The sequence below is a fragment of the Symsagittifera roscoffensis genome, chromosome 5, assembly GCF_963678635.1.
Source record: "Symsagittifera roscoffensis chromosome 5, txSymRosc1.1, whole genome shotgun sequence".
Lineage (NCBI taxonomy): Eukaryota > Metazoa > Xenacoelomorpha > Acoela > Convolutidae > Symsagittifera > Symsagittifera roscoffensis.
In genome coordinates, this window is record NC_087066.1 from 54,971,184 (window position 1) to 54,995,510 (window position 24,327).

The window sequence follows — 24,327 nt, forward strand, 5'->3', positions numbered from 1 at the left end:
CAGACCCAGGCCAAGTGACATATGGTAAAGTATGTTGGAAAGAATTTAGGTTCATCTAATATACGTACAATTTTGCTAATACTTATTATAAACTACACTAAAATTGTACCCTGCCTGTTTTCGTGTCATTTGTTTATTTGTAGCACACTTACGGGAAATTCGGGAGTTTTATTTGAATTGTGAACTCCTGTCAAAATTCTCGACTTGCAAAGATCTCTATTATATTTCCGATTGGGCTTGAAAGCCTTTCACCCGGAAGTCTGGCTACAAAATTTTTTTTCGTCATAATTAGTGTGTCAAAGGCGTACTGTAGTTAAAATGAGAGAAAATCATAACTGATAAATTTTGGACAGTATTTGTTTTCATTTTTGTAAGGGATTATTGGCATTTATGTAACTCAATTATGTTTTTGTTTTCAAGATGTTTGATTTTCGATTGCTGCAAGAAGGCTACTGCATCGAAACCGCTAATCAAATTAATGTATTCAAAGCTTCGTGCTCCGTGTCCCTTTTGACAAAACCTGATATGACCATCCTGATTGACACGGGAAGCCCCTGGGATGCCAACCACATTTTGAAAAGTCTGAATGAAATCAACTTTCATCCTAATGATATCAACTATGTTGTATGTACTCATGGACATCTTGATCACGTGGGATTACTCTCCCATTTCACAAATTCCAAAATAATACTAGGAGCCGATATGGGTATGGCTACGAACTGCTATTCAGATGATTATTCAGTTAAAACAACAGATTTTAAGGCTAGTTAACATTATGTTTTTTAACGCTGCCTCTTATTTGGTGCATTAATTACATTTGCGATGTGCAAGGGTATTGCAATAATAATAATAATAATAATAATAATAATAATAATAATAACAAAGGATTTAGGAATATAATCCAAGGTTTCGCATAAAACCCAGTCATTGCATTGTTCAAAGTTTAGTTTTCAGTTATAAGTGTAAGTTTCTTCAGGTCTCTACAGTTGTTGCATTCGCATAAAATGCGCCAAGTGCATGTATCTGATTCGTTGTAGCGAGTTTTGAAAAATCGGGTAATAGACTTTGCCCCCCTAAATAAATTTGTTCACAGAAAGTTCATTTTTGTAGGCATGGTAAATTTCTCAAAAACTTAAATAATACTATCTTAATTTAGGCAGTAAATAAGTGTTGTCGGTTTTCTGACAGCAATGATTTTTACTAATAATTTTTTTTTTAAAACGTTGAATTTTTTAAACCCGGTAGTTTTTTTTTAATCAGTTTCATAGCTGTTAAAGCCTAGCGTTCGTTTTTTCAATAGCTATAACAATAACAGTTTAAATTTTTGGAGGATGTTTTTGCTTAGATATGCGATGATGCTTTTATAACATTTACTCCTGGTCACACCAACGAAGACATTTCTCTAATAGCTGAAGTTAATTCGTCCTCTTTATCGTCCATTCTGCATACTTCAACTCAATCTAAGCCTTTTGTTACTGTTGCTTTTGCTGGCGATCTTTTTGAAAATAGTGACGACGAGAATTCATGGAGATCTCTATCTTCTAACACTGATCTACAAGAATATCATCGAACGAGAATTCAAAGTTTAGCCGAAGTTATTGTGCCAGGACATGGGGGCCCTTTTGTCTCAAAATTATTTATGCAGCTAAATTAGTTTTGTTAGAATTATCAGAATTTTTTGCAAGCAATCCATTCATTTTGCTATCCTAAGAGCAGATTGACAGCTCAGAATATTTACGGTCGTGCCCACTTTAACTATTAGTGAGTTTAGTAAAAACAGTACTGTATAAATCATCAGTTCCGAAGTTCTATGGAGAAAATTGTAAAACGCTTTATAATTACTTATAAGTCGATGAACGTAGTGAAGACTCTTACATAGGATGCGATGATTTGTTCACGCTCAATTTTTTTGCGGTTTGAATTTTGATTTCATTTTAAGTTCAATTCTTTGCCTTTAATAGAAAAGGAAGGTAAACTCCACTATCGATCAGCAAAAGTGTTATGGTCACGAAAAACGTGATTAACTTCTAATTTCGAAAGTGGAATGTAATTTTCACATTTCGCAGCCAAATAAAAAAATTTATTTATTGATCCACTTTACTCAAATTAAGTTGATTTTATCACAAAAGTGTTAATCATAAATCGTGCTAGAATTTCATAGAGCTTTTAGGTTATCTATTTTTTTTCTTTGAAATTCGAAAGTTGAGATTTTCTCTAAAAACAAGTCAGTATTTTTTGATTTTTCCAACTGTCTGTTGGCTATGTTTGTCATTTTTGGACGGCTTTTTTTCAGCTTGTCGCCAGAGAGTTTTCTTAAATTCCAAATTTTTTCTTTCAACTGGAGTAACTCACAATAAATCGTAATTATCATTATTGAGTAATGTAGAAATTTTCACTTTGAAATATTCTTGACATTCTAAGCATATTTTTCATGTATCGGAAGTGTTTCAAAGCTTCGCTTTATAGCTTCTATGTCATTTCTTGTGCTTTTTTTTGGATATTACGAACGATTTGATTTTAAGCTCCGATTAGATAATCCTAAGTTAGATAATGTAAAAATCCTTCAAAAATTAATTTGAAAATTAGTGAATTAATTTTTTATTCACAATCCCCGCTAAAAATTTTTGGGTTTCAGCTAGGATGAATACTTCATTAAGTGATTTACTAGAAACTATTGTTCGATTTTTTCCAAGGTGCTGTAGTTTACAATTTGTCTTTCAAAAACTGTTTGACATTTGTAACTGACCTTACAATTTTGTTTGATCAAATCTTCGAGCTTAATGGAAGAAGTCGAAGTGTATATGAAAAGCTTCTTCAAAGGGCGCGGACAAATCCACATAGGCGTTCACGGAGCCACAACGCTATGCAGTTAAACTAAGTTTGTGCTCAATTTTCGGGATGGGGTTTTATCAAACTTCGAACTTTTTTCAAAATTTCCCAAAAATTATAAAAACCTTTTGTTAGTCATAGTTTTTTTGCTATCTATAATTTCAGTGGCTGAGTTTTAGATAGTAGCAGGTTTTTATGTTAAAGAACCAAAAAAAAGCTGCTTACGGCAACCTCTCAATCTAAAGTAAACGTGCTGTGGTGCTTTCGAAAAGATTTTTTCATGGCATGAATTTAGAAAAAGAGCGGCGAATTCAGGAAAAATTAATTGATGTTGACAAATATGAGCAAAGTATAATAAAATTTGACTTCGATAATATGAGAAAGAAACCAAATGAGACAATTTAAATTTGTTTTATTCAACAACCTTTAAAGGTTTTTAAAAAGGTCAACAGCCTCAAATTATCTCGGTATTCATTGACGGATACCGAGATAATAATTTGAAATAATAGCGCGTGACTTGAAGTCTTGGAGAAACAGCGCCCTGATTTTCTAAGTTCCAGTTTTTTTTTAAATATGTTGAGCTTCCGGTCCGTTTTTTTAGTTAAAAGTTTTACAGCTGTTTCCAACAGTTCAAGTTTTGTGCCATCAGTTCTCTCCACGCATTTTTGCTGCTGCCATACTTGCAAATTGAAGCATTGACCTGCAAAAGTTCGAATTGTGGCTGAGCGAATTTTCGTGTGGTTGAGAGTCGTGTTAAAAGAATTTGCCAACTGTTCCCACTTGTATCGTCATGGGGTAGGGGTACAATCATTTGAGGACTTTCAAGTAGAAAGTGACCCATTTTCTCAGAATTATTTACATACGAGAAACAATAATTCTGCCCGTAGAACTAAAAAAAAGCTGCTGTTATCAATAACAAATTGGCGAAATTTTTTGTATTAAAGAAGTAGGACGATGATGCTTACCGGATAACGCAGTTTGAGGAAGAGTTTACCTTCTTGAACTAGACAAACATCTATGATGGATCTTGGATTCATAGTGAAAGATCCCATCGAAGGGTGGTTGCTCCTTGTAACGCTGGTCTTATCGCCTAAATCCAATAAAGAATAGTCTTCTCTGTGACCTATTTCACTTGTCATTGAGCTGCCTTTCAAGATAAAATCAAAATTTGATTTTTTTTCTAAAATCTTTTTTTCTCTCCCGATTAAGATGTACTATTTCATCTGAAATTTTATAATGCCTTACTGAAGTAATTTGTAACTGTAAGCGATTGTGTAGAATTTATATTTGGTCTAGCTGCATTTTTCAAAGGCAAATGACTATTAGAAAAGGAAGAAACTTGGTTTGTTAATCCAAGTGTTTTAGCTTTTTATTCGAATTTAATGAGAGTTGTTTTTCATACCGCTGCTCATGAAGAGGAATTGGAGCTGTTCTGTTATAGCAATTGAGTAGGTAAATATCAGGATACCCAGCACAAAGAAAACAACGATCAAAAATTTCACCAGTAATGTTTCGTGTTTATTGACATCTTCTTTAAGTGATAGATTTGATTCTATTTTGCCGTGCAATTTCATGTCCAGTATTGACATATAATCTTCATGTCTTCGATAGGTCTGAGGCTCCACTTTTGAAGTATCGGTCTTCTCTTTTTCTGGCAAGCAATCTAAAACAAAATGTTGAATTTAAATTTTTGAATTGGCTTATTTTTAATAATCTCTTTACACTTGCGGGCTTGCGAGCGTATTTTATTAGTACAAACCTTCTTTCTTTGTAAGCTAACTCGCCAATAAAAGTATTAATAAACAGTGGTCACTTGAAATTTCATAGCATCTGTTCTCTGCTTTATTCGCGGCTAGTGTTTGTTATTTATTAAGCGACTGTCGCTGAGTGGTTAGTGCATGAGACGCATAATGTCTAGGTCGCAGATTGAATCCGAGGCGTAGCCGAACTTTTAATTAATTCGAGGCTTATTTTTACTCTTTCGTCTTGCACTTTATAGATTGCTTTTTATCGTGTTCTCGCTATTGTTTCCGAAGCGAACTTTCGTCTTTGTGTTAAATATGTCATAGTAATATATCAGCAAGGCGTTTGCAACCGTTACTTTTTTCTTTCTTTTGGAGAATTTGACCACATTGTTTTTGATTGGTGTAGCGGAAAAGTATCTGACTTTTGCGACAAAGGTTTTAAGTTTGATTCCCGGTCATAACATCATTTCACACACTTCAATTTAGGCCCAATATTATAAGTCTAAATTTTCATGGTTTTTTGTTCCCTGCCACGAAGGTTGAAGAAACTCAATCTGTGGATTTGGTTTTCTAATTTTTCAGCGCAAAATCAAGTACGAAAAATATGTAGTTGGGGTCGATTACATCTCTGTTTTTCTTGCGACATATTCTTGAATCATTTAAAAGAGAAAAACTTGTTAGTAATTTTTAATAATTCAAAAACCCAGTAATAATTATCAAAGTAAACTTGGTTTTTGTTTCGTTTTCTTAGATCTGAACAAAAACTTGTTAGCGCCATTTTTGGCAATCAACAACGAGTTTGTTAGCGCCATTTTGGCAATCAACAACTTCAAAAAAATTGCAAAAAAAATACTGCAAAAATTGTCAATTTTTTTTTCTTTCCAGTCCTTTTTCAAAAAAAAAACTGATTTCCAAGTGCACTATTTTACTATGACTGTCGATTATGCCTAAGTGTTGAATCCAAAAATGGCGGTAACAAACTCCAAAAACTAACTTTCTCAATTAAAATTAAGTTTTCTAGCTTAAATTAAGTATAAAGCTATTGTAAGCCTGCAGGCTCCTCTTATTAGCTCAAAAGTAGACCCAAATTTCAAACCGGTTTCTCTCGACCCTAGGAAATGTTCTTTAAAATTTTCCTAATGTAGCTTGAATTACGACTCAAAGGGCTTTAATCTGATATATCACTCGACGTATTTTGATGATTATTTGTGATACCTAATCTTGCGTGGAAAACAAAGAAAAAGAACAAACAAAAATACAAAGTTCCTCTGCATTTCTCAAATGGTCGGAACAATAAACAATAGTTGTTGTTCTTACCAAATATCGGGAGTATGCAATGGTCTCTTATTGTTTGTAGTGGAATTGGTGCCAGGCTTCGCTGTGTCTATATTTAGAAAATTACAACGCCGCTGTATTCGTTAAGTGTTGTGATACGCGGGCGCAGCATTTTTGAATCGAGCAGAGGGATTAAAATGTCAAAATTTTCTTAGAAAATTTTTTTTATTATTATTTGCGCTCGCGATTAGTCACCGTTATCGAATCGGAACGTACACTTTTTTCAGAATATTAATTTGGCCGATAGAATCCTTGAACCATTTGATGAATTGATTAATTACCCTTACGATAAGCAACAGGGTATTAATTACTAAAGGTTAATACAACCCTTTGCTAATATTTTTCCCGTTTACTGGATGATTGAAATTGGCGTTCATTGTTGGCATGGATGTAATTCAACATCTAGTCTGGTTTTTTAATGCAGTGGTTTTGTCTTTAAAGCTTAATTTGCAAATTTTTCAGAAGTAATTTGATTTTTTATCGTCTTCATGGATGACTGAATATTTGTTGGTTTACTTCCCACGTTTTTTAAATCAATAATTTTTACTTCGCTTTTTTTTACTTCCTCAGTTTTTACTAAGAGTATTTTCATAGATTAATGAATAATTGTGAAAGAATAATCTTATAAAAATAGGATAGCACAAACTTTTATATTGTTTGTTTTGAATGCGCTGAAAGCTTTTGTTAGTAAAGAAAAAACGTTTGAAGTCGATGTCAGTTTTTTTGGCAACTTAGAGTCACGAGCTAGATTTCCCAGCAGTTTTATTTTCAATCCGTTCAAAGTGATCGTTCGGCAAACTTTTTGAATGCCTCAAATTTTCAAAAAAAGATTAGAATTTTTGAAACAACTGTGACCTGGCTGTTTTATATGTCCCAGCGTGTTTTCAAGAGTGATAGTTTCTGGCTCAAAGATATCCAAAAGATTTGAAATTTTTCCTTTTTTTTCTGTACGTTGTTAGTTTTTTTAAACTTTTTTGTATACATTTCATGCATGTTTTATTAAGTTTTCTTACAATTCTATTTTGAGCTAATTGTTAAAAACTATTCTTTTTCATTCGTTTCTTAGTTATAAGCAAGCAATTAATGGAGGTAATGATACCGCAATTTTTTCTGATCGAATTGCAATAAATACGTTGCTGTATAAGCTTTTGATTTTTCAGGCTTTTCGTCTTAGTGTCCAACTATTCTGTGCTAGGTTTCGATCCAAGTTAGTCGCAAAGGTTTACGAGAGGTTTCTGGTTTTCATCGTGCTAAGAGGTCATTTTTTGATTATTTATGGCCCCTGATAACGTTCTTAATCGCAAAAGTCATGTTTTGGGAAACTTGAATGTTGGTCATGAAATTGAATGCTGGTGCCAGCAGCCAATCTAAGATACGTTAAGACGTTGACATAGTTCCTTAATACTGCTTCTTATATCAAGTACTGTTTCAGCATTTTATGGTATAGTTTTTTCACATTGGTATTTCATCGATCAATTGAACCTTACCTTGAGTATGGTCGTCTGTTGCTGAAAAATTAGTCATAACTTCTGACGCCTCTTGTGAAATCACTTGGCTGTCGATTGTTTCACGGAATGAAACCGATTTCCTGTTTCCTCCTCGGCTGTCCATTGAAGTACAAGAATTGAGAATTTAAACTGCAAAAATTGTGAAAAATAACTACAAGAATTTAAAAAATTTACTACAAACATAAAAAAGCTAACAAATTTTTAGTAATCTAACTTAAAATGAAGATTTTTAAATGTTCAGATTCTTAAATGGGATATAGTTGTCTACTGGATTTTTCGCTATTTTATATGAAATGCGTTTTGCTTTTTTTTCTATTTATTCGTTGCGTAAACAATTTGATTTGTTTTTATTCCTTTTGGGACAAAAATGCATTAAGTTGAGTAAAATGGTCTTCCAATTCCAGTATTAAATCTTTTCAGGTTGCAATGAATTTTGATTAAACAGGAAAGTTTCTGCTTGATTTGAGACGATTTTCTCAAAATTTCTTTCAAAATGAGCTCAGGATGTATTGCACTGCTTTCACCGTCTGCTCAAAATTTAGCAAATAATGAAATTCAGTCAAGTTTTGACGAAAATGAACAGCCCGAAAATGAAGAAAGTGCAGAAGTTGGTGCTAACAATGACACCTATAAGGTTGCTCAAAATGTTCATGCCGAAATTGATGAAGATGAAAATGATGATCAGAAAGAGAATAAATACGGCCAGAGTGTGGTTGAAAAAGAAAAAGACGGGGCTGAATCATCTGATGGTTCGGAAGATAATTTGAAGAGCGGGAAAAAACCACGCGCACTGACTGAGAAACAAATTGAGGCAGAAAAAATGAAGCTGCATTCGGAAAGTCAACGAATTATGAGAGGTGTGCTTTATCATATTTAAGACTGTTATATGTTTTAAGATCTATAAAAGGAGATGATTTGACCAAAAGTTAATTAGATAGTGATAGTATTTATTCGCACCTGCAGCAGTAGATCTTGATGATCTATGTTTGATGTAAAATGTGTGCTTGGAGTGCAGTTATTTCAAATTGAGGGGGTGACTTAGGATTTCATTGTTAAGGGGTGTGGCCTAAAAAACTTTTTAACGCGCCTCAAATACTTGAAGAACTTACAGGTAAAAATCGTAAATATGATGTATCTTATACTGTTTTTTTTTAGTTGGTGCTCTCAAACTACCAAAACAAATCAGTTCCAAGAGTAAAGCATCGCTGGCAGATTTTGTGAGATCAGATTCGAAATTTGGCTCTTTCCTTGCCAAACAACACAGTGCACCAGCTGGTCAAATTTCCAGAGGAAAACGACATCTTACTGAGCTGAAGACACAACCCGAAGAGCCAGACGCAGCTCCTGATGATGTTGGAGAATCCTCCCAGGAAAACGTCGCAAACACTCTTATTTCAGCTGCTGCGAAGTTGAGGGCCCAAAAGTTGGAACGGTTACTGGGAAAGCCACTTCCAGAACTACATCAGAAGAAATCAGAGCCAAAAAAATCTGGCGTTGAAAATGTCGAGAGTTATCAACAGGTTGTAAACAGCAGCGGTTGCGGAGAAGAAATTGTGCTAATGAAATCTGCAAAGGATATTCAGAAGGAAAAATTAATGGAGAGGTTTACGCAACATGCACAGAAAAAGTGCGTATGATTGAAATTGTTCTAACTTTTCATTGTTTTCATTGGTTATCATTGGATGGTAGTGGTCAGTGACAGAGATTAAGCCGTGACACTCAATAGACCGCCTTGTCACTGCCGATTTTTAAATAATTCACCAGTTTTAAAAGCGATAAGAATAATCAGTTCGAAATAGTTTCTATATAGTATTAACTTGTTATCCAGGATTGAGCAAAATATCCTACCTGTTTAAGAAACTTCTATGATAGTGCTTGAAAAGTATGCTTAATGGAGGTTTTAAAGTGTAGAGTAATATCACTTATGATGTAGTCTGAATTTGTGCTTAAAATTGGGTTTCAAATGTGACGCTGTAAATTATGATTGAATTATTAGGAAACCGAAGCCCATTTTGACGCGTTCCCCTCTCATCACAGCCGCGAGTGCAATAGACGAGCGAATGCTGAGTCAGATGATGTTGCAGTCCTTAGAAGACGCCAAGAAGAGAAGTGCAATTGAAGCAGTAGTCGCCTCCAAGGACGGAAAAGTTATGCCAGGTTAGAAAGTATAATTAATTGGTTCTAGATACTGGCAATTTTCAAGCATCATTTAAGCGTCATTTTTAAATTAAATTTTTGGTTCATGCTTTTTAGTTTTTTACGACAGTTTCCTTTGACAATTTTTGTTTTCGGTCTAATTGGCGTCTAACCACTTGTTGTTGGCTTAGTGGACGCTGGGAAATTACTAAAAGCTTGCTTAATGCTAGTGGTTGTGTTTCTCATCTCTTTAACTGCCCATTTAGTAGCTTGCACTGGTACGCTTTCATTGTATCGCAAGTGATGCGAAGCTCCGCTTCGACTTTGTTTGATTAATACTTCGCATTGAAGTTCACTAAAACATTTCCAGGCATGGATGCATCCCAGGAGTTACCACCTGGACGTGGGAGACACCTGTTGAGGTCTAAACTGAAGAGTTGTATGAGTGACAAGATGAGACAGAAACACGAGGTCAGGTGTGAAATGTACGAGCAGGGCCGAAGAGAGTACAACGAGAGGATGGGCATTGAGGAGGGCCAGGAAGGCGAGGAGAAAGTGGAAAGTGACGAGGACTTCCAGCCGGATGAGGGGCAGGGGAGTGATGATCAAGGTGAGGTTATCCTGGGTTACTTTAAATTGATCGTTGAAATAGGCCAGCATAGAGAATATTTGTTGTTGATACTATCGACATATCTATAAGGTCTATGTTGAAGTGAAGTTTTTTGAAATATGCTGATCTTTTTCGTACAGTTCTCTGTATTGATCTACAGCTTTCGTAGATATTTTATGGCAGTTTAGTTGCTTTTTGCAGACTGCTCAATGTTCTTTTTGATGATGCAGCTTTTCAAGACTTGTAAGTTAAGAGTTCGGATTTGGTTTTTTAGCTGAAGGAGATAGTGGAAGTGATCTGGGCTCAGACGTCAATGGAGAGGAGGGAGTGGATGAAGACGACGACGAAGAAGAAGAGAGACGTGAGAGGAACATGATGATAGAGGACGAAGCTGAAGAAGGTGACGAGGAAGAAGACGAAAATGAAGATGACGTCACTGGAGGGAAAAGCAACCAAGACAAAAGAGACAAGCTGAAAAGGTATGCTCAAATTTAGTGGCTATTTTTTGCATTTTTTTTCGTCTTGGGAGTACATTCAAAAATGATTTATGTCCCTACCTCATCTCATGTAGTGTTGCTGATATAGGAGGAACTTAATCAACGTAGTCTGGGAAGATCTAAGATTTTCTCGAGGGGGTCGGCGGATTTTTAAAAAAATTTCAAAGACTGACCTTTTTTTAGGTTGACTAAATTAATTTTCCGAGCTCTCCCAAAGCTCTAAAAATACCCTGTTTTGGCCTGAGGTTCTGTGCCCCCTCGCCTAAATTCGCTACTGAATGTGGTCACTTGAGTTTGTTTTAAAACCAGTTATTATAGAAACATGTCTGATTTCTGATTTTTTTTGTTGAATTTACTGTTTTTCTTGCAGTTTGAACTTGGTTCGGTCCAACAATGAAATGGCGAATGAGACTGGATATAGTGACGCCTCCTCCTTCCTTCCGAATGCTCAGATGCCTAGATCAGACAGCAACATCACGCCACTCAGCATCACTAACACCAACACAAATAACAACGTATGTATTCAAGTGGTGTGTGAATACTAGCAGCTATCTGTTTTCAGAGAGCTATCTGTTATCTTCAAATTTCTGTTTTCATCCGTTTTATTGAGTTCAAATTAAGTTTTAGTAGTTCGTTGACTATTCTCATAACTGTTTTTAGAATCGAGTCATATAGGGAGCAGCGGGCGTGCTACCTTTAGTTTTTCAGTGTCCGTTATACAAGAAATGAAATGTCCAAATTTTTGAAAAATGGTTATCATAAAAGTTGTCATCTTCTTTGAAAGATGAAATTCTTGAAGCGATACCTGTATGTGCTTCGCCATGGAGGCATTTCTCTGCTAATAGGTCATTAACCTTTTGATAGTCTCATTAATCTATTTTTATTCATTTTTTGTTCAGACGATTGCCTTAGACGACAGCATGTTTCCACCTATACTCTACAGAGCCGACTCCTCCCGCACTAATGACGGCAGCAGCAGTCGCAAGAGTCCAGAAGGAGACGGCGACAGCGAGTACCTCTTTAGCCAATCAAACCTATTCGACGACGACGGGTGAGGGTACAATCATTGCAGTGTTTAAGATATAACGGAAGAAAGAAAGAATCTTTCTGAAAGAAAGAATATTTCTTCATCATAAATGAACATACAATCAGAGCAGCAAAATATGAGTATTGGAGAGGACAGACAACAGGATCCTTGGATCCACTAAGCGTCTGCCCTTTCACAGCCTATATGTGACATGTTACATAGCATGTTTTTAACGGTTGATTAATCTCATTTCAAATGAGCTTGGAAAATTTTCGTTAAAAACAAAATTTATGTTCAAGTTTTTCACAAGTGAGCAGTTAGTGTATAAGTACGAACCTCTTTTTTTTCTAACCTAACTCGCAAATAAAAGTGTTCATTAGAAGTGTTAAATTGGGTGCCTTTTTACTATAATCACGAAATGTAGCATTGGAAATTTCATAGCATTTGTTCTCGGCTTTATTTGTGGCCCAGTGGTTGTTTGTGGCTGTGTTTAGTGTGTGAGACTCAAAATTTTGAGGTTTTAGGTTTGAGTCCGAGGAGACGTCGCCGAATTTTTACGAATTAGAGGCTGATTTTTACTTTCGTATTGCTCTTTTTAGAACTCTAGAGCTGCTTTTTGTCGTGTTCTCGCAGCTGATTTCAAAACGAAAAACATGGATGTTGCTGACTTCCGTGGTCTTTGTTAAGTTTCCTTACACTAAGCCAGATTGTTGAATCAAATTAGATCAGCCTCTGGTCATTTTTTACAATAACTTGAGAGTGTTACTTGAGAATAATGACAAGGCGATGGGTCAGTGGAGAAGACAAACTACGCATAATCTAGAGGGCCGTGGTTTGAATCCCGTAGTAAGCTAATTTTTTCTATTTTTCAGGTTTATTCGAACTGAGAGGTCAAGTCACCAAGAAAAGAGTGAACGAGAGCGGGAAAACTGGATCAAATGTTTACTCGATAGTTCCACCACGAACAATACCTCGAATAGTGCAAATGTATTGGCCCACGATACCACTTGTGACGAGGAAGTCTCAAAACTCTGTGCTGCAAGCAGCGTGAACAACACAAGCGATGTGAACAAAAGTATGACCAACTTTAGACCTTCATCTGGCGAAAATGCAATTTTGGACCCCGAGGATATCGGATTTCTATGCAGTGGGAATTTTGTTACTCAGAACTCGCAGGAAAACCCTGCCGATAATTCGACCGAAGGGTAAGACTAGGTCAGATAGCGGGAAGAAATATCTCGGTGTTTCTTTTTTGAGAAATAGAAGCTTGTCTTAATGTATATCGAGGTTTTTTTAAGTGTCATGAACGTAGTGAAAGCATTTAAATAGGTCTTGTTGGTTTTTTTTTTCAGTTAAAATTTGCTGACGCCAATTTTGCGCTTTGACTTTTGATTTCTTTTAAAGTTTAAATTGAATTCATTTACGAAAAGGAAGGCAAATTGTGCTCCTCAATTACGAACGCAGAAATGGCGCGAAAAACGTGGAGTTAATTTCAAAATAAGATTTAATTTTTTTTTACTTTTCTCAGTACCATAAAAAATTACCCCTTGATACAGTTTTAAATTTCTATTTATCAAAAAAGTGTCAATCATTAATTGCTCTGGAAGTTCAAAGAGCTTTAAGACCAGATATTTTTGCTTTGCAAGTTGAAACTTTTTATTAGTTATGTTTTCACGTGTCAATTGGCTATTCTTGCTTTGATACCCAAGAGTGCTGAGTGTTATATGATCAGTCTTTTTTGGACTCGGTTGCGCATTTTTCTGCAAACTGTTGTGCAAAGTTGATAAGCTACCTAAGCAAGATCCAGTTCTATCCGCTTTAATATATTGCTTTCTCTGATGCTTGAAATCTTCACACGTGCAAGCTTGAGAGCGCAGGGTATTAGTACGAACATTCTTTTTTTCAACCTAACTCGCAAATAAAAGTGTTCATAAACAGTGTATTTGCTATAATCACAATCTGTAGCATTAAAAATTTCATTGCATCTGGTCTCTGCTTTATTTGTGCTAGTGTCTGTTAGTTATTAAGTGGCTGAGGTGTTAGTGCGTTAGACTCATAATCTCTAGGTCGCAAATCGAATTTGCGAATAAGCCGAATTTTTTTTACTTCAAGGCTTAGTTATACTTTTTCTTATTGCACTTTATAGAGCTGCTTTTTTGTCGTGTTCTCGCTGGTGTTTGCGAAGCTCAGCTTCGAATCTGTGTAGAGTGAATAAAATTGAAAGTGGGTTAATAGAAGAAGCCATGCTTCAATAGTTGAAGCCAACCATTCTCGGGCGGTTTTCGGGTTTCTGGAGCTATACTTTTCTTTCATTTTCTGTTTTTCCCTTCTCTTAGCATTTTCCAGGTTCGTTCTCACTTGGCCTAGGGGTAAGGCCGTCGCCTTTGCACCCTAACGACTGGGTTTCGAGTATCGGCCGGACCTTGTTTTTTTGCAGTATGCATACAAATGAATTTTTTTTTCGTTCAAATTAGAATTGTCGGATTTTTCTCTTTTCGAGTGTTGTCGGCTAAGTCGCCACATCAAGGATTTTGCTTTAAGAATTTTCATTGAAAAAAAATGCAAATTCAAGTGTTTTCCATAGTAGTTTTTTTTTTTGGTTCAACTGGTGTCTGCTCTAAGGCCTTGTTTTGCTCATGTAAGTTTTGTTCCGTTGCTAATTTAATATTCAAATGTCTGGCGTGTTTGCCTAGAATGAACTTCTATCGAGACATACGAATAAAGTAAACTCTTATATAGGTCGCGATATGTTTTTTTTTTGTTTTTTAATTTCCCAGCGAAATAAATAAATTACTGATTGATCCAGATTTCTCATTTTGGGTTACATTTATCAAAACATTGCTAGTCATAAATTGTTCTAGAAATTCAAAGACCTTTAAGGGCATCTACCTCTATTTTTTTCTTTAAATTACGAAATAAGATTTTTTTTTTCAAAAAACAAGTCAATATTTTTTTGTTTACTTGCGTTCATTGACTCTTTTCCAACTGTCCATTGGCTATGTTTTTTTTCACCTTTTTCTGTTTTTGATTAATGTTTTGTTAATGTTTGTATTGTATCGCAGTGGTGCGAAGCTCCGCTTCGCCTCTGTCTTAATTCTTTGTTCTATGCTGAAGGTCAAAGCAGGCAGAAGAAAAGTCAGTATTCCCCCACATGAGCAACTCCGGGTCCAATCCAAGCAGCTCTCTGGACGAATTAGCCATGCTTTGCTCCGCTCCTTTTCCGAACAATTTCGCGAGCCAGACGCAACCTCGTGGAGCTGCACAGGCGTCTCAGAACTCACGGTTAGCTCTTTTATTAGCTCAAGAAATTCAGTAGTTTGCAATTAATCAAACGTTAATGGAAGATCTTAAGTTATTGTGGGTAGAAATATCTTCAATTTTTTTTGAATTTTTAAAATTCTAACATATATTAGGCGCAGAGAGTAGTATTGTTTGGCCTTGATTTTGCTGTAAATGTTAGTGAGAATGGTTAGTTATTTGATGGAATTATTTTCAAGTACCGGTTTTTCAGTTCCCTTGAATCAGAGAGTATCCGATGGAGAAATTATCTAATACAAGAGAAATTTGCCGAGAATATTGAAGTCCGACGACTCAGTAAACTCCTAAAGTTTGATCACTTGAAAAACAATTGATTTTTTATGATTAGATATCAGTCGAGTCCACTGGAGGATAGTCCAGCTGTAGTTAACGTGGAAGGAGCAGCTGCTGGCTTAAATGGACGTCTCGAATCGCCGGCATTCTCTGCTGTGGACCCGAATAGCCCCCTTGCAGGCAAAGAGTCTTTCGGAGTCAACGGTATGTTTTGAATTCTCAAAAGTAAAGAATGCTTTTAAGGTACGTAGGACGAGAAAAAGAAGAAGAAGAATTTATTTTTTTCACAAGTCACAACAAACAATATCAGCATAAAATAAATTTAAGATTACTAGAAATTAGACATTTACGCCAACGTTATAAGCACCAGACTTTGGAGTGGATAGACAAAGGGCACATAGATTGACCACTAAGAGTCTACCCATTAAGCATATCTATGATAATGACGACAAAAAAGAAGTGACGGTGAGGCAACCATTGCTTCGCTTTGCAAGGCTGAGGTATGTGGTTCTAGCTACACGATGATCCGCTTGCGTTTGCTGTTGCTGGAAAAACTAGGTGCTTTTTACAGAGCACAATAGTCCTCTGTATAAATTGAACATCTGTTGTATCCAAAGTGAAAAAAAATATATGATTAGTTCTTAATGATTTCCAAATTGAAATCTAAAGATGTGAATTGGCCCAAAAATCTTCATTGTCTTATTTGGGTCCGAATGGTTTTCAAACTCGATTTGACTTTTGTTTGCTGCTTTGTAGCGGAATACTCTCCGTCGGAAGAACCCCCCGAGGGTAGCAACATCGATGAAGACGACGATGAAGATCAAATTCTAATGACTGCCCGGAAAAGGCCTCAAACTCCAAAATCGGCCGCCAAAAAGTCTAGGAAATCCAGGGTTCTTGCTGACAGTGACTCGGAAGCAGAAGAGGACAAGGTTGATATCGAGGACAACGAATGTGACGTCATGAAGGAATTAGCCGAATCGAAGGTCAAAGAGACGAGCAAAGATGAGTTGAGTGTGTTTGATGGCGGAAATAGTGTGAAATTATTTTCGGAGTCGGCAGCAAGTGAATTGGGAGAGAAACAATCGGCTAATAGAACAAATCAGGAGCTTGAAAAGTGAGTATCTTTTTTGATTTTTATATCAACGCTAACATCTGCATCATTTGACATGGCCACCGGCGTGGCTATTCCTGTTGAATCTATTTCATATAAGTTGCATGTAGTTAGACATTGTGATTCTCAACACCTTGTATATACTTTCGTTTCTCTTGAATTAAAAATCAATTGTCAATTATCGAATATTGAATTTAACTCCGAAAGTTTAACAGAAGTCATGCTTGCTCATTGGAACATTTTGTTTTAAATCATTTTTGTTCTATTGTTTTTTTTGTCGACCAGAAAATCAGACGAGCAGGAAAGTAATTCAACTGAAAATGAGGAAAACAACGAATTTGGAAAAAATGAGACTGGCCGAAAGCTGCGCCGAGTTGTGCTGGATGATGATGACGACGACGAGGATGAAGACGCAGATGACGAAGGTGAGCTTGCACAATGAAATTTTCATAGATTTTCAAAATATCACTAATATGTTGAATCAAAACAAGAATGAAACGATGCTTTGTAATTGCGCAATGAAATCCATTTTAAAATGCCATTTTATGTTCGAATTTAGGAAATGCAAATCATTTTGTTGTCGTTTTTTTTTTAATTGCAGGGCTATTTTTTCGGTTCAATGGCATTCTACCCTATTGCAATCTACCTTGTGCTAGTCTACCCTATACTATTCAAACCTATCTTCCAAAATACCCTATACCAACCTACCCTATACCATTCTACCCTATAATTAAAGCAATTGAAACTTACCCCATCCTCTTGAAGAATCCGAAACAATATTTCCGAACAAATCAAAGAACCATTAATTGTGTTCAAAGAATAATTTCCACACGTGAACAAAATATCAAAGCAACGTACAATTTGCTTGTTCAAAATTGAAATGAGTTGAAAGCATGAACAGAAATTTTAATCCAATTTTGCGATAGAAATGCGTTGCGGCTGTTTCTTGAACGCGCAAAAGTTATATCACACCAAGCCGACATAGTTTAGCGGATAATGCATGTGTTTTCAAATCGAAAGATCAACTCACCGAAAAGTGGAACTCTTAATGAAATTCGAAAATTACTAAAGGTTCGACTAGTTGAACACAAAAGGAGGGGTAGATCACCCAGTACCAGGCCAAGACTGTACTGGGGGCGGGGTGATCGCGAAAGTAAAATTCTTTTGATATTGGCCTCTATCACCTCCCAAAATATCAGCCCTCTACGGCTACGGGAACCTCAAAAATGTGTATGTTTTTAGAAATTCAATTGAATTTTTAAAAAATTCATAAAGTTTGATAAAATAAACAGAATTAGGAATGACTTAATTGCGCGAGAGTATTCAAATATGTTAAAAAAGAATTTTCTCATTCAATTCCCTGTACTTCTGGCGACTGGGCTTGCTGTTTTCTTTGTATCGAAGTTTTGGTTGGCAGCATCCAATTTGATTTGCTCTTGAAAGGTTTGAATGGATAGGTGGTTTCCTTTAGAGTAGCAACGCCAAGATGCCAGCCTTCTACGGCATTTGTTGTCCTTATTAATCCAATTAATCCAGCAGCTGCTTCTTCGGAATGATTCCAAAGTGGTCGCGAGAATTCTTTCCGATGGTTTTGCATTTGATGCAGGTGTGTTGGAAGTATGACGCTACCTCATCAAGTTTTTAAGTGATATTGTCGTCGAGATCAAATCAGATACTTTTTCGATCTCTTCAATAACCAAGTCGAAAGCAGCGGTGACCATTTCAACTGGTACAAAACTAATAGGTGGAATTAGGCGCAACGACAAGTTGAGCTCGTAATTTGTTTCATAGTCGTTTTAGGCCCACTTCGTTTATTTTCCGGTTGAACGCTTGACATAAACGAAAATAGCAGCCTCTAAGCAACGCTCCGGTATGATGACTAGCGAAAGCATTTATTGCTGCACGCTCAATCGAAGAGAAAGCGTTGAGGCTCGATGTTTTTGGTGATGGCTGATAAGACCTTCAGTAGATTTTGTATGTGTGTTCTTTTTTGTTTGGCAACTGTGCATAAATGCAGGGGAAGTGAAATCCAGCGAGTTGAATGTGGATGGTGCAAAGTTGATAGAACTGAATAGGGAAAACTTTGATTGTTTTGTCACTCAGCCAAGCATCTCGATGTAATATCAAATTCTGGATTTTGTCGCGATCTGCAAAAATGAGCGCTCTTTCTGGATCTTCAATGCCGCAAAAATCCTCGTGATGCTTCTGTATCTCAAAATGTTTGTCGACAATTGGAAGCATTGTGGGGCTCTCATTTACCTTCTGTCGATTGAGGGCCCGATTAATCGCCGACCGACAAGGAAGAGCTAATCGAACGGCTTTTTGTTCGGACACAGACTGCAGGCAGTTTGCTATGATGATACTATTGACTGGTACTTGCTGAGTTTTAGTGTCCGGTTTCATTCTCTGCTCGAGAAGCCTTGCATCTGAACGACTAGGAAATACTTCGTGAGTGTGTTCATTTCTACAGGAAATAAGATCGTTTTCTCGGGTTATTGCTGTCGTTTTGCATTTATGGGATCCCCACCTTAAACTTTTCTAGTGAATTTTCCATTCTTTGTTTCCAGTTTCTTGGTGAACTAGTGGCCATTGATAACAAGCGTTCTCCGATTCTGTTAGACCCCAAGAATTTTGACTCATTTTGAAAATGCTATTCCAAGGAAAATTGATTTAATGAGGTAGTTTTTGTTTTATTTTTGTACGTGATATTGAAAATTGGGGATTAAAACCTGTTAATTGAGAGAAATTTTGGGTTTTGAGGCTAAAATTGCGATTGAGTCTTTTGAGCAATTTCCTTAAGTGAAATACTCAAATTGAGTTCAAAATTTTTTGCTCAAATGAATTAACACGTGCTGTTATCTTTCAAGTTCTAATTAGCACTCTGAAAGATTACATAATTATGCGGCAAATCGATACAGGGTAGGTTGGTATATAGGGCACATTGGTATAGGGTAAATTGGTATGTAGGGTATAATGGCATAGTTTAGAATTGTACAGGGTAGTTTAGAATAGGGTAGATTGTCCTGCCACCATTTTTCGTCTTTCTAATGGTCAACGTGTCGCTTCAAAATGATTTTGCCAAACTGCAGAGAAAATTTTTTTGGATGGTAGGTTTCTTTTCTATCTGTTGAACAGTTATTAATGTGTGTATTAATTAGGAGGAGACGAGGACGACGATGACAATGACTCAGAGGGGGAGGGAGAGTACGAGGATGGTGAGGCAGAAGATGGGGGCTACTATGAAGATGAAGAGGGGGCGTTGCCGGCGGAGGAAAACGAAGAGCTGTTGGAGTATAGAAGAGCAGCGGCTGGGTGAGTGTTGCTTACCTACTCGTTTTTGATAGTTTTAGACCAGTCGATGGTTTAGATCGGCTCAACTTTTTCGCCTGCAACAATATTTAAGTTAGTTTTGCAGAAAAAAAGATTAGGTACAGAAGTGATGAATAGACGTTGTTTCCATTTTTATATTTCAAAATTTATAAACATGGCTCAAGTTTTTACGCTAGATATTGACGGTACGTCGATAAAAGTGAAAACTACTCAATTTTTTCAGAATAAAGGTAGCAGACTACATGGATGATCAGGCCGAGTTGTCGGGCAGCGACGCGGGCGAAGGCGGCTCGGACGACGAAGGCGACTACGGGGGACTCAACCCCAACGAGTACGAACAGGATGGCCTGGACGACAACATCTCGGTGTCGAATGCGCAGCTGCGAGACGAAAACGGACGCATCCTGTTGCAAGATATGCTGAGCGAGGAACAGCGGGATCTGAAGTTGTTGCAGGAGTTTCTGCTTGGAGATGACGAAGAAGAAGGAATGCAGAGGATCAGACAGTTCAAGTGGAAAGATCTAGGTATGTGCCACTTAACAGATCCTCTGGGTTTGATTCACTTTGATGTATGAGTTTCTTGGTTCTGAAACTTAGAAGTATCAAGGCCTAGCTTATTTATCTGGCATGAACATTGGGGTCTGCACCGGTGGTTATTTGTTTTATTTTGATGTTAAGACATTGATTGTTGTTTGTTAATCTGCTGCTAAGTCATCTGCATTTCATTAATGGGGCAAATCATATGAAGATGTTTTTTCCGGCTTCTTACTAAGGAGCAGGAAGGAACAGGTGACTCTGGCGTGGGTGTTTTTTTTTCCAGTCGACAGGTAACTCAAAGAAAGCTCGCAGGGGGTCAAGTTTGATATCCTATCACATCCCTCTCAGTCGTAATTCGGGCTCTAAAAAGAAACATGAATTTTGAGGTGAACGTCGAGGAAGACATGAATTTTCCGGTCTTCAGACTCATTTATGGTATGACTGTCGCGGAGGCTGAGTTTCCAATCTATTGCAATTTTTACAGCTTTTGATCTCATTCCTTGCCCTGTTATGAAATAAAAAAATATAGAAAATTTAGGGGGGGGGGAAGTCAAAATTTTTTGAAAATTATTTGAGAAAAAGTTCAATTTTTTAAATTTTTGCCTAGCTTTCAAAGTTCATTACAACAATAAGCGTGGTCGGAACTTCTGCGGTTTCGAAATAACCGCAGCCATCCTTTGATTTTGCAATATTTGCAGATGAGAACGACGGATCTCTCTTGTTCCACAGCAATGATGACTCGGACGACGAAATGGACTTGGGTGGTGGTGTTAGTGATCTACTTGATCCGAATGCCAAGGCAGAATTTATGAGCAGTATGGCAGCCGCACTTGGCGCTGTCCAGGACATCTCGGAACAATCGGGATCCAAGGCCAAAGCCAGACTGGAGTTATCCCAGTGGCTGCAGTCGGAACATGCTGCCGTCCAGATGCAGAATCATTACGAAAAACAGCTCCAGAGTTCCCAGTCACAATTGGCGTGTTCGAATATCACAAAACTGAAGTTCAAGTCTACCTCTTCGCTTATTGCTGCGCGCTCCACAAATATCGTTGAAGATATTGGTTAGAAATTATGTTTGCTTTAAGTGTTTTTTGGATATGTATATGTCACGTTAAGTGTCAAAATACTAGTGATTACGGTAATGATTTTATGGAAAGCGTTTTTATACATTTGTTTCAGTTAGTTTCAATTCGTTTTTATATATACAGTTGTTTCAGTTAGTTTCAATATTTAAATCAGATAATTGTGGTTTATTTAGGGGCCAATCAAAGTGTTCTCGGCGGCACTGAGTCCACTGATCCGAAGAGCGCGTCCAATCTCTTTTCCAAGTCAACAGTACCTGCAGAATGGAATAGCATGCCAATCGACCACTATTTCAAACGAAGGGGATCAAAGCTGTCTTCAGAGGCACTTGTAAGAACATTTCTTGTCTTGTTTTTTGCTATGTCTAGCTTGATTCAAATATGAAAACCTGAATTTTTCACAATGATGAATGTTTACCATTGCGATAAGCAAGGTTATTGCAATCGGGTACTAGGCTTTTCCCCCGTAAATAACTTAGTGAACAGGACTCGCCTCCTGGATCCTGGACTCATTCATCCACTAGGCCTTTCTGTTGCTACAGAGATATTTAGAGCATGTTAGCATTTCAAATATACGGCCTATTCGAAATATGTTTTTTTTTTTCATGTTGGTTGCAATTTTACCAACTCGATTTGTTAAAACTTCATTTCAACCTTTTCTTTTTTCTCTAGGAGGTTTCTGCCTAAGAACCTAAGTTCAAAAGGTTTCTGCATATTTTATATCGGCTTAGTGGCCCCATATGGCATCTTATGATGAGCGAAAAAAATTTTGTGTGCGTTTCGAGGAGGATGAGATTAAACAATTTTTTAGTTTTGAATTAGTTTCCGATTTTTATGTGTATTTTTTTCGGCTACAAGGGTTTCTGCTCTGACTTTTTTAACGCCTGTTAAGTTTTCCAATGCTAAATTTTTACATTCTTTTGTATTAGCTTTTTATGGTTTCTGGAGTAGATCAAGTTTTTTCGACTTATCTTAAACTTTTCGATAATTTTGACTTTTTTTGATGTTTTTTCGACCATTTTTTTTCGAGTATTGCATCGTTAGTGGTTGAAGCTCAGCTTCGCCTCTGTGATGAAATTAATGCGGTAGATGGATCTTTTGACGCTCGTAAAGTTTCTTATTTTTGATAAGAAAGGAAAATTTACATACAGACAGCTAAATTTTTTGTCAACAGACTGCTATATTTTTTGGAGATCGAGTGTTTGTATGGTCAAACTTGGAATTCTGTCTAAATGGTTGTTAAAGAGATTGATGCTTAAAAATTTGGGCTCTGAATTTCTATTTATCGGATTGGGAACTCCACAAAATCGGTTCTTCGTCTTTCAGTTCCGACACAGTTCAATGCTGAAGAGTGCAGCTGTGAGATTGACACAATTAGCCGACAAAATGAGAGAAAAGTCAGGTGCTTCGAAAGCAGGCGGGGGAACACAAAGTGGACTAAAGAGTAGCAGCAGTGTGATGCAGCCGGCAGTAGACACGAAGAATATGGTGTTCAAGAGGAAAGAGATGCCACCTAGTGATGTTGCAGGGGACAGTAGGCAGCCAGCAGATGCGACCGCGAAGACGAAAAATGTGAAGCGAAAGTCAATGGTGAGTGTATAGAGAATTGGAAACAGCTGGAACAGCAAATGACCTATTTCAGAAAGTTTTTGCATGCTAACGCTGAAGTTTCAGACAGAAAGTATGTCTCAAGGTTACCTAAATTGTCAAATTTGCATGAAAAAAGTGCTCAAAATTGACAGATTGCTCTTTTCAAGATCCGATGAACGTAGTTCAGATTCTTATATAGGTCGCGATGATTTTTTTTCGTTTTTCAGGAAAAGTTAAAGTTTGTTCAGGCTCGAATTCATTTTTTCGAGGTTTGCTTTTTGATTTCTTAAGTTCAGTTCTTTGCCTTAAATAGAAAAGGAAGGCAAGCTCAATTATCGAACAGAAAAAGGGCACAGGTCACGAAAAACGTGATCAACTTCGAAAATGGAACTTTATTTTCAGATTTCCCAGCGAAGTTTTACTTATTGATCCAGTTTTTTCAAATTGGGTTAAATTTATTTTAAAAAGTATTAATCATAAATTGTCCTTGAAATTCAAAAAGAGTTAAGACCATATATTTTCAATTCGCAAGCTGAAGTCTTTTCTAAAACTTGATTGACTTCTGGTTTCGAAAGTGGAATTTAATTTACAGATTTCCCAGCGGAATAAAGAATTTACTTATTGATCTAATTATCTCAAATTTTGTTATTTTTATCAAAAAATTGACGATCATAAATTGTTCTAAAGATTCAAAGAGCTTTAGGGGCATCTATTTTTCTGTTTGATTGCGTTCATTGACTATTTTCCAACTGTCTGTTGGCTATGTCCTTGTTTTTATAACGAAACAAATTTAAGAATTTTCCGCTTCAGATTGGCCCTTTATTAGCGTCTTAAGTGAAATCTAGGATTGTTTGTTTAGAACTTGCTTTTCCCTGCCTTAACTAATTTTGCATAAAAATTCTCTGTTTCAGCACGATTCAACTTTGACCAACGGAACACCACTGATGAAACACGCTAAACTCGATATTGGAACGAGACTCAGAGCTGCAAAGTCATTCATTTTAGACAATTTAGATTAGAAATATATTGTTCGTATAATCAATGATTTGGGAGAAAATACTGCTTTACTTGTTTTTGATCAGTTGTTTGTTTGATTGTTGTACTGTGAGTAAATTAGAATTTCCACTACTAGAAATTGTTCTGTGAAGCTTTAAATTTTTTCTATTGTTTTATCAATTTTGTTGGACTCACAATTTTAATTTTTGTCTGTATTTTTTTTCCAACCTGTAAGAGAAAACAGCTGTGATAGCTTAAGATGAGTTTGGGGAAATCAAAACAACCTGAGCAAGTTGATTTAACTTGGGTTTTGAGTGCTACAAATATTTTAATTGTAAAGAAAAATTACTTACTCAGCTAACAAATTTTTCTCATACAACTAGTGTGCAATGAGTTAGAA

General features: G+C 36.5%; 3 protein-coding genes across 3 annotated transcripts; 2 read left to right on the forward strand and 1 right to left on the reverse strand.

The window, feature by feature from the left end:
• The first annotated feature begins 424 nt into the window (after positions 1-424).
• On the forward strand, positions 425-1,718 carry LOC134846466 (metallo-beta-lactamase domain-containing protein 1-like). The gene is made up of 2 exons (XM_063863837.1): positions 425-762; positions 1,346-1,718. The coding sequence occupies exons 1-2, from the start codon at positions 526-528 to the stop codon at positions 1,652-1,654; spliced, it is 546 nt and encodes a 181-aa protein (XP_063719907.1). The 5' UTR covers positions 425-525; the 3' UTR covers positions 1,655-1,718.
• Positions 1,719-3,320: 1,602 nt separating this feature from the next.
• LOC134846467 (uncharacterized) lies at positions 3,321-7,676 on the reverse strand. The gene is made up of 4 exons (XM_063863838.1): positions 7,397-7,676; positions 4,232-4,492; positions 3,795-3,919; positions 3,321-3,718 (listed from the first exon to the last, which is right to left on the reverse strand). The coding sequence occupies exons 1-4, from the start codon at positions 7,518-7,520 to the stop codon at positions 3,440-3,442; spliced, it is 789 nt and encodes a 262-aa protein (XP_063719908.1). The 5' UTR covers positions 7,521-7,676; the 3' UTR covers positions 3,321-3,439.
• Positions 7,677-7,841: 165 nt separating this feature from the next.
• LOC134846011 (dentin sialophosphoprotein-like) lies at positions 7,842-24,142 on the forward strand. Its single transcript, XM_063863177.1, has 18 exons — positions 7,842-8,274; positions 8,573-9,044; positions 9,414-9,574; positions 9,924-10,163; positions 10,438-10,642; positions 11,031-11,175; positions 11,560-11,711; positions 12,560-12,892; positions 14,802-14,969; positions 15,334-15,482; positions 16,035-16,395; positions 16,678-16,817; positions 19,551-19,704; positions 19,946-20,247; positions 20,958-21,320; positions 21,518-21,672; positions 22,668-22,931; positions 23,843-24,142. The coding sequence occupies exons 1-18, from the start codon at positions 7,911-7,913 to the stop codon at positions 23,948-23,950; spliced, it is 4,236 nt and encodes a 1,411-aa protein (XP_063719247.1). The 5' UTR covers positions 7,842-7,910; the 3' UTR covers positions 23,951-24,142.
• Positions 24,143-24,327: the final 185 nt, after the last annotated feature.

Excerpts from the sequence above, each read along its gene's own strand:
- LOC134846466 (XM_063863837.1), top strand. The coding sequence starts at position 526 with ATGACCATCCTGATTGACACGGGAAGCCCCTGGGATGCCAACCACATT. Across the intron at positions 763-1,345 it reads TTAAAACAACAGATTTTAAG|ATATGCGATGATGCTTTTAT; the intron begins GCTAGTTAACAT and ends GTTTTTGCTTAG.
- LOC134846467 (XM_063863838.1), bottom strand. The coding sequence starts at position 7,520 with ATGGACAGCCGAGGAGGAAACAGGAAATCGGTTTCATTCCGTGAAACA. Across the intron at positions 3,920-4,231 it reads ATTCCTCTTCATGAGCAGCG|GCGATAAGACCAGCGTTACA; the intron begins GTATGAAAAACA and ends TATTGGATTTAG. Across the intron at positions 3,719-3,794 it reads TCCTCAAACTGCGTTATCCG|TTCTACGGGCAGAATTATTG; the intron begins GTAAGCATCATC and ends GCTTTTTTTTAG.
- LOC134846011 (XM_063863177.1), top strand. The coding sequence starts at position 7,911 with ATGAGCTCAGGATGTATTGCACTGCTTTCACCGTCTGCTCAAAATTTA. Across the intron at positions 12,893-14,801 it reads GCCGATAATTCGACCGAAGG|GTCAAAGCAGGCAGAAGAAA; the intron begins GTAAGACTAGGT and ends TCTATGCTGAAG. Across the intron at positions 16,818-19,550 it reads TGAAGACGCAGATGACGAAG|GAGGAGACGAGGACGACGAT; the intron begins GTGAGCTTGCAC and ends TGTATTAATTAG.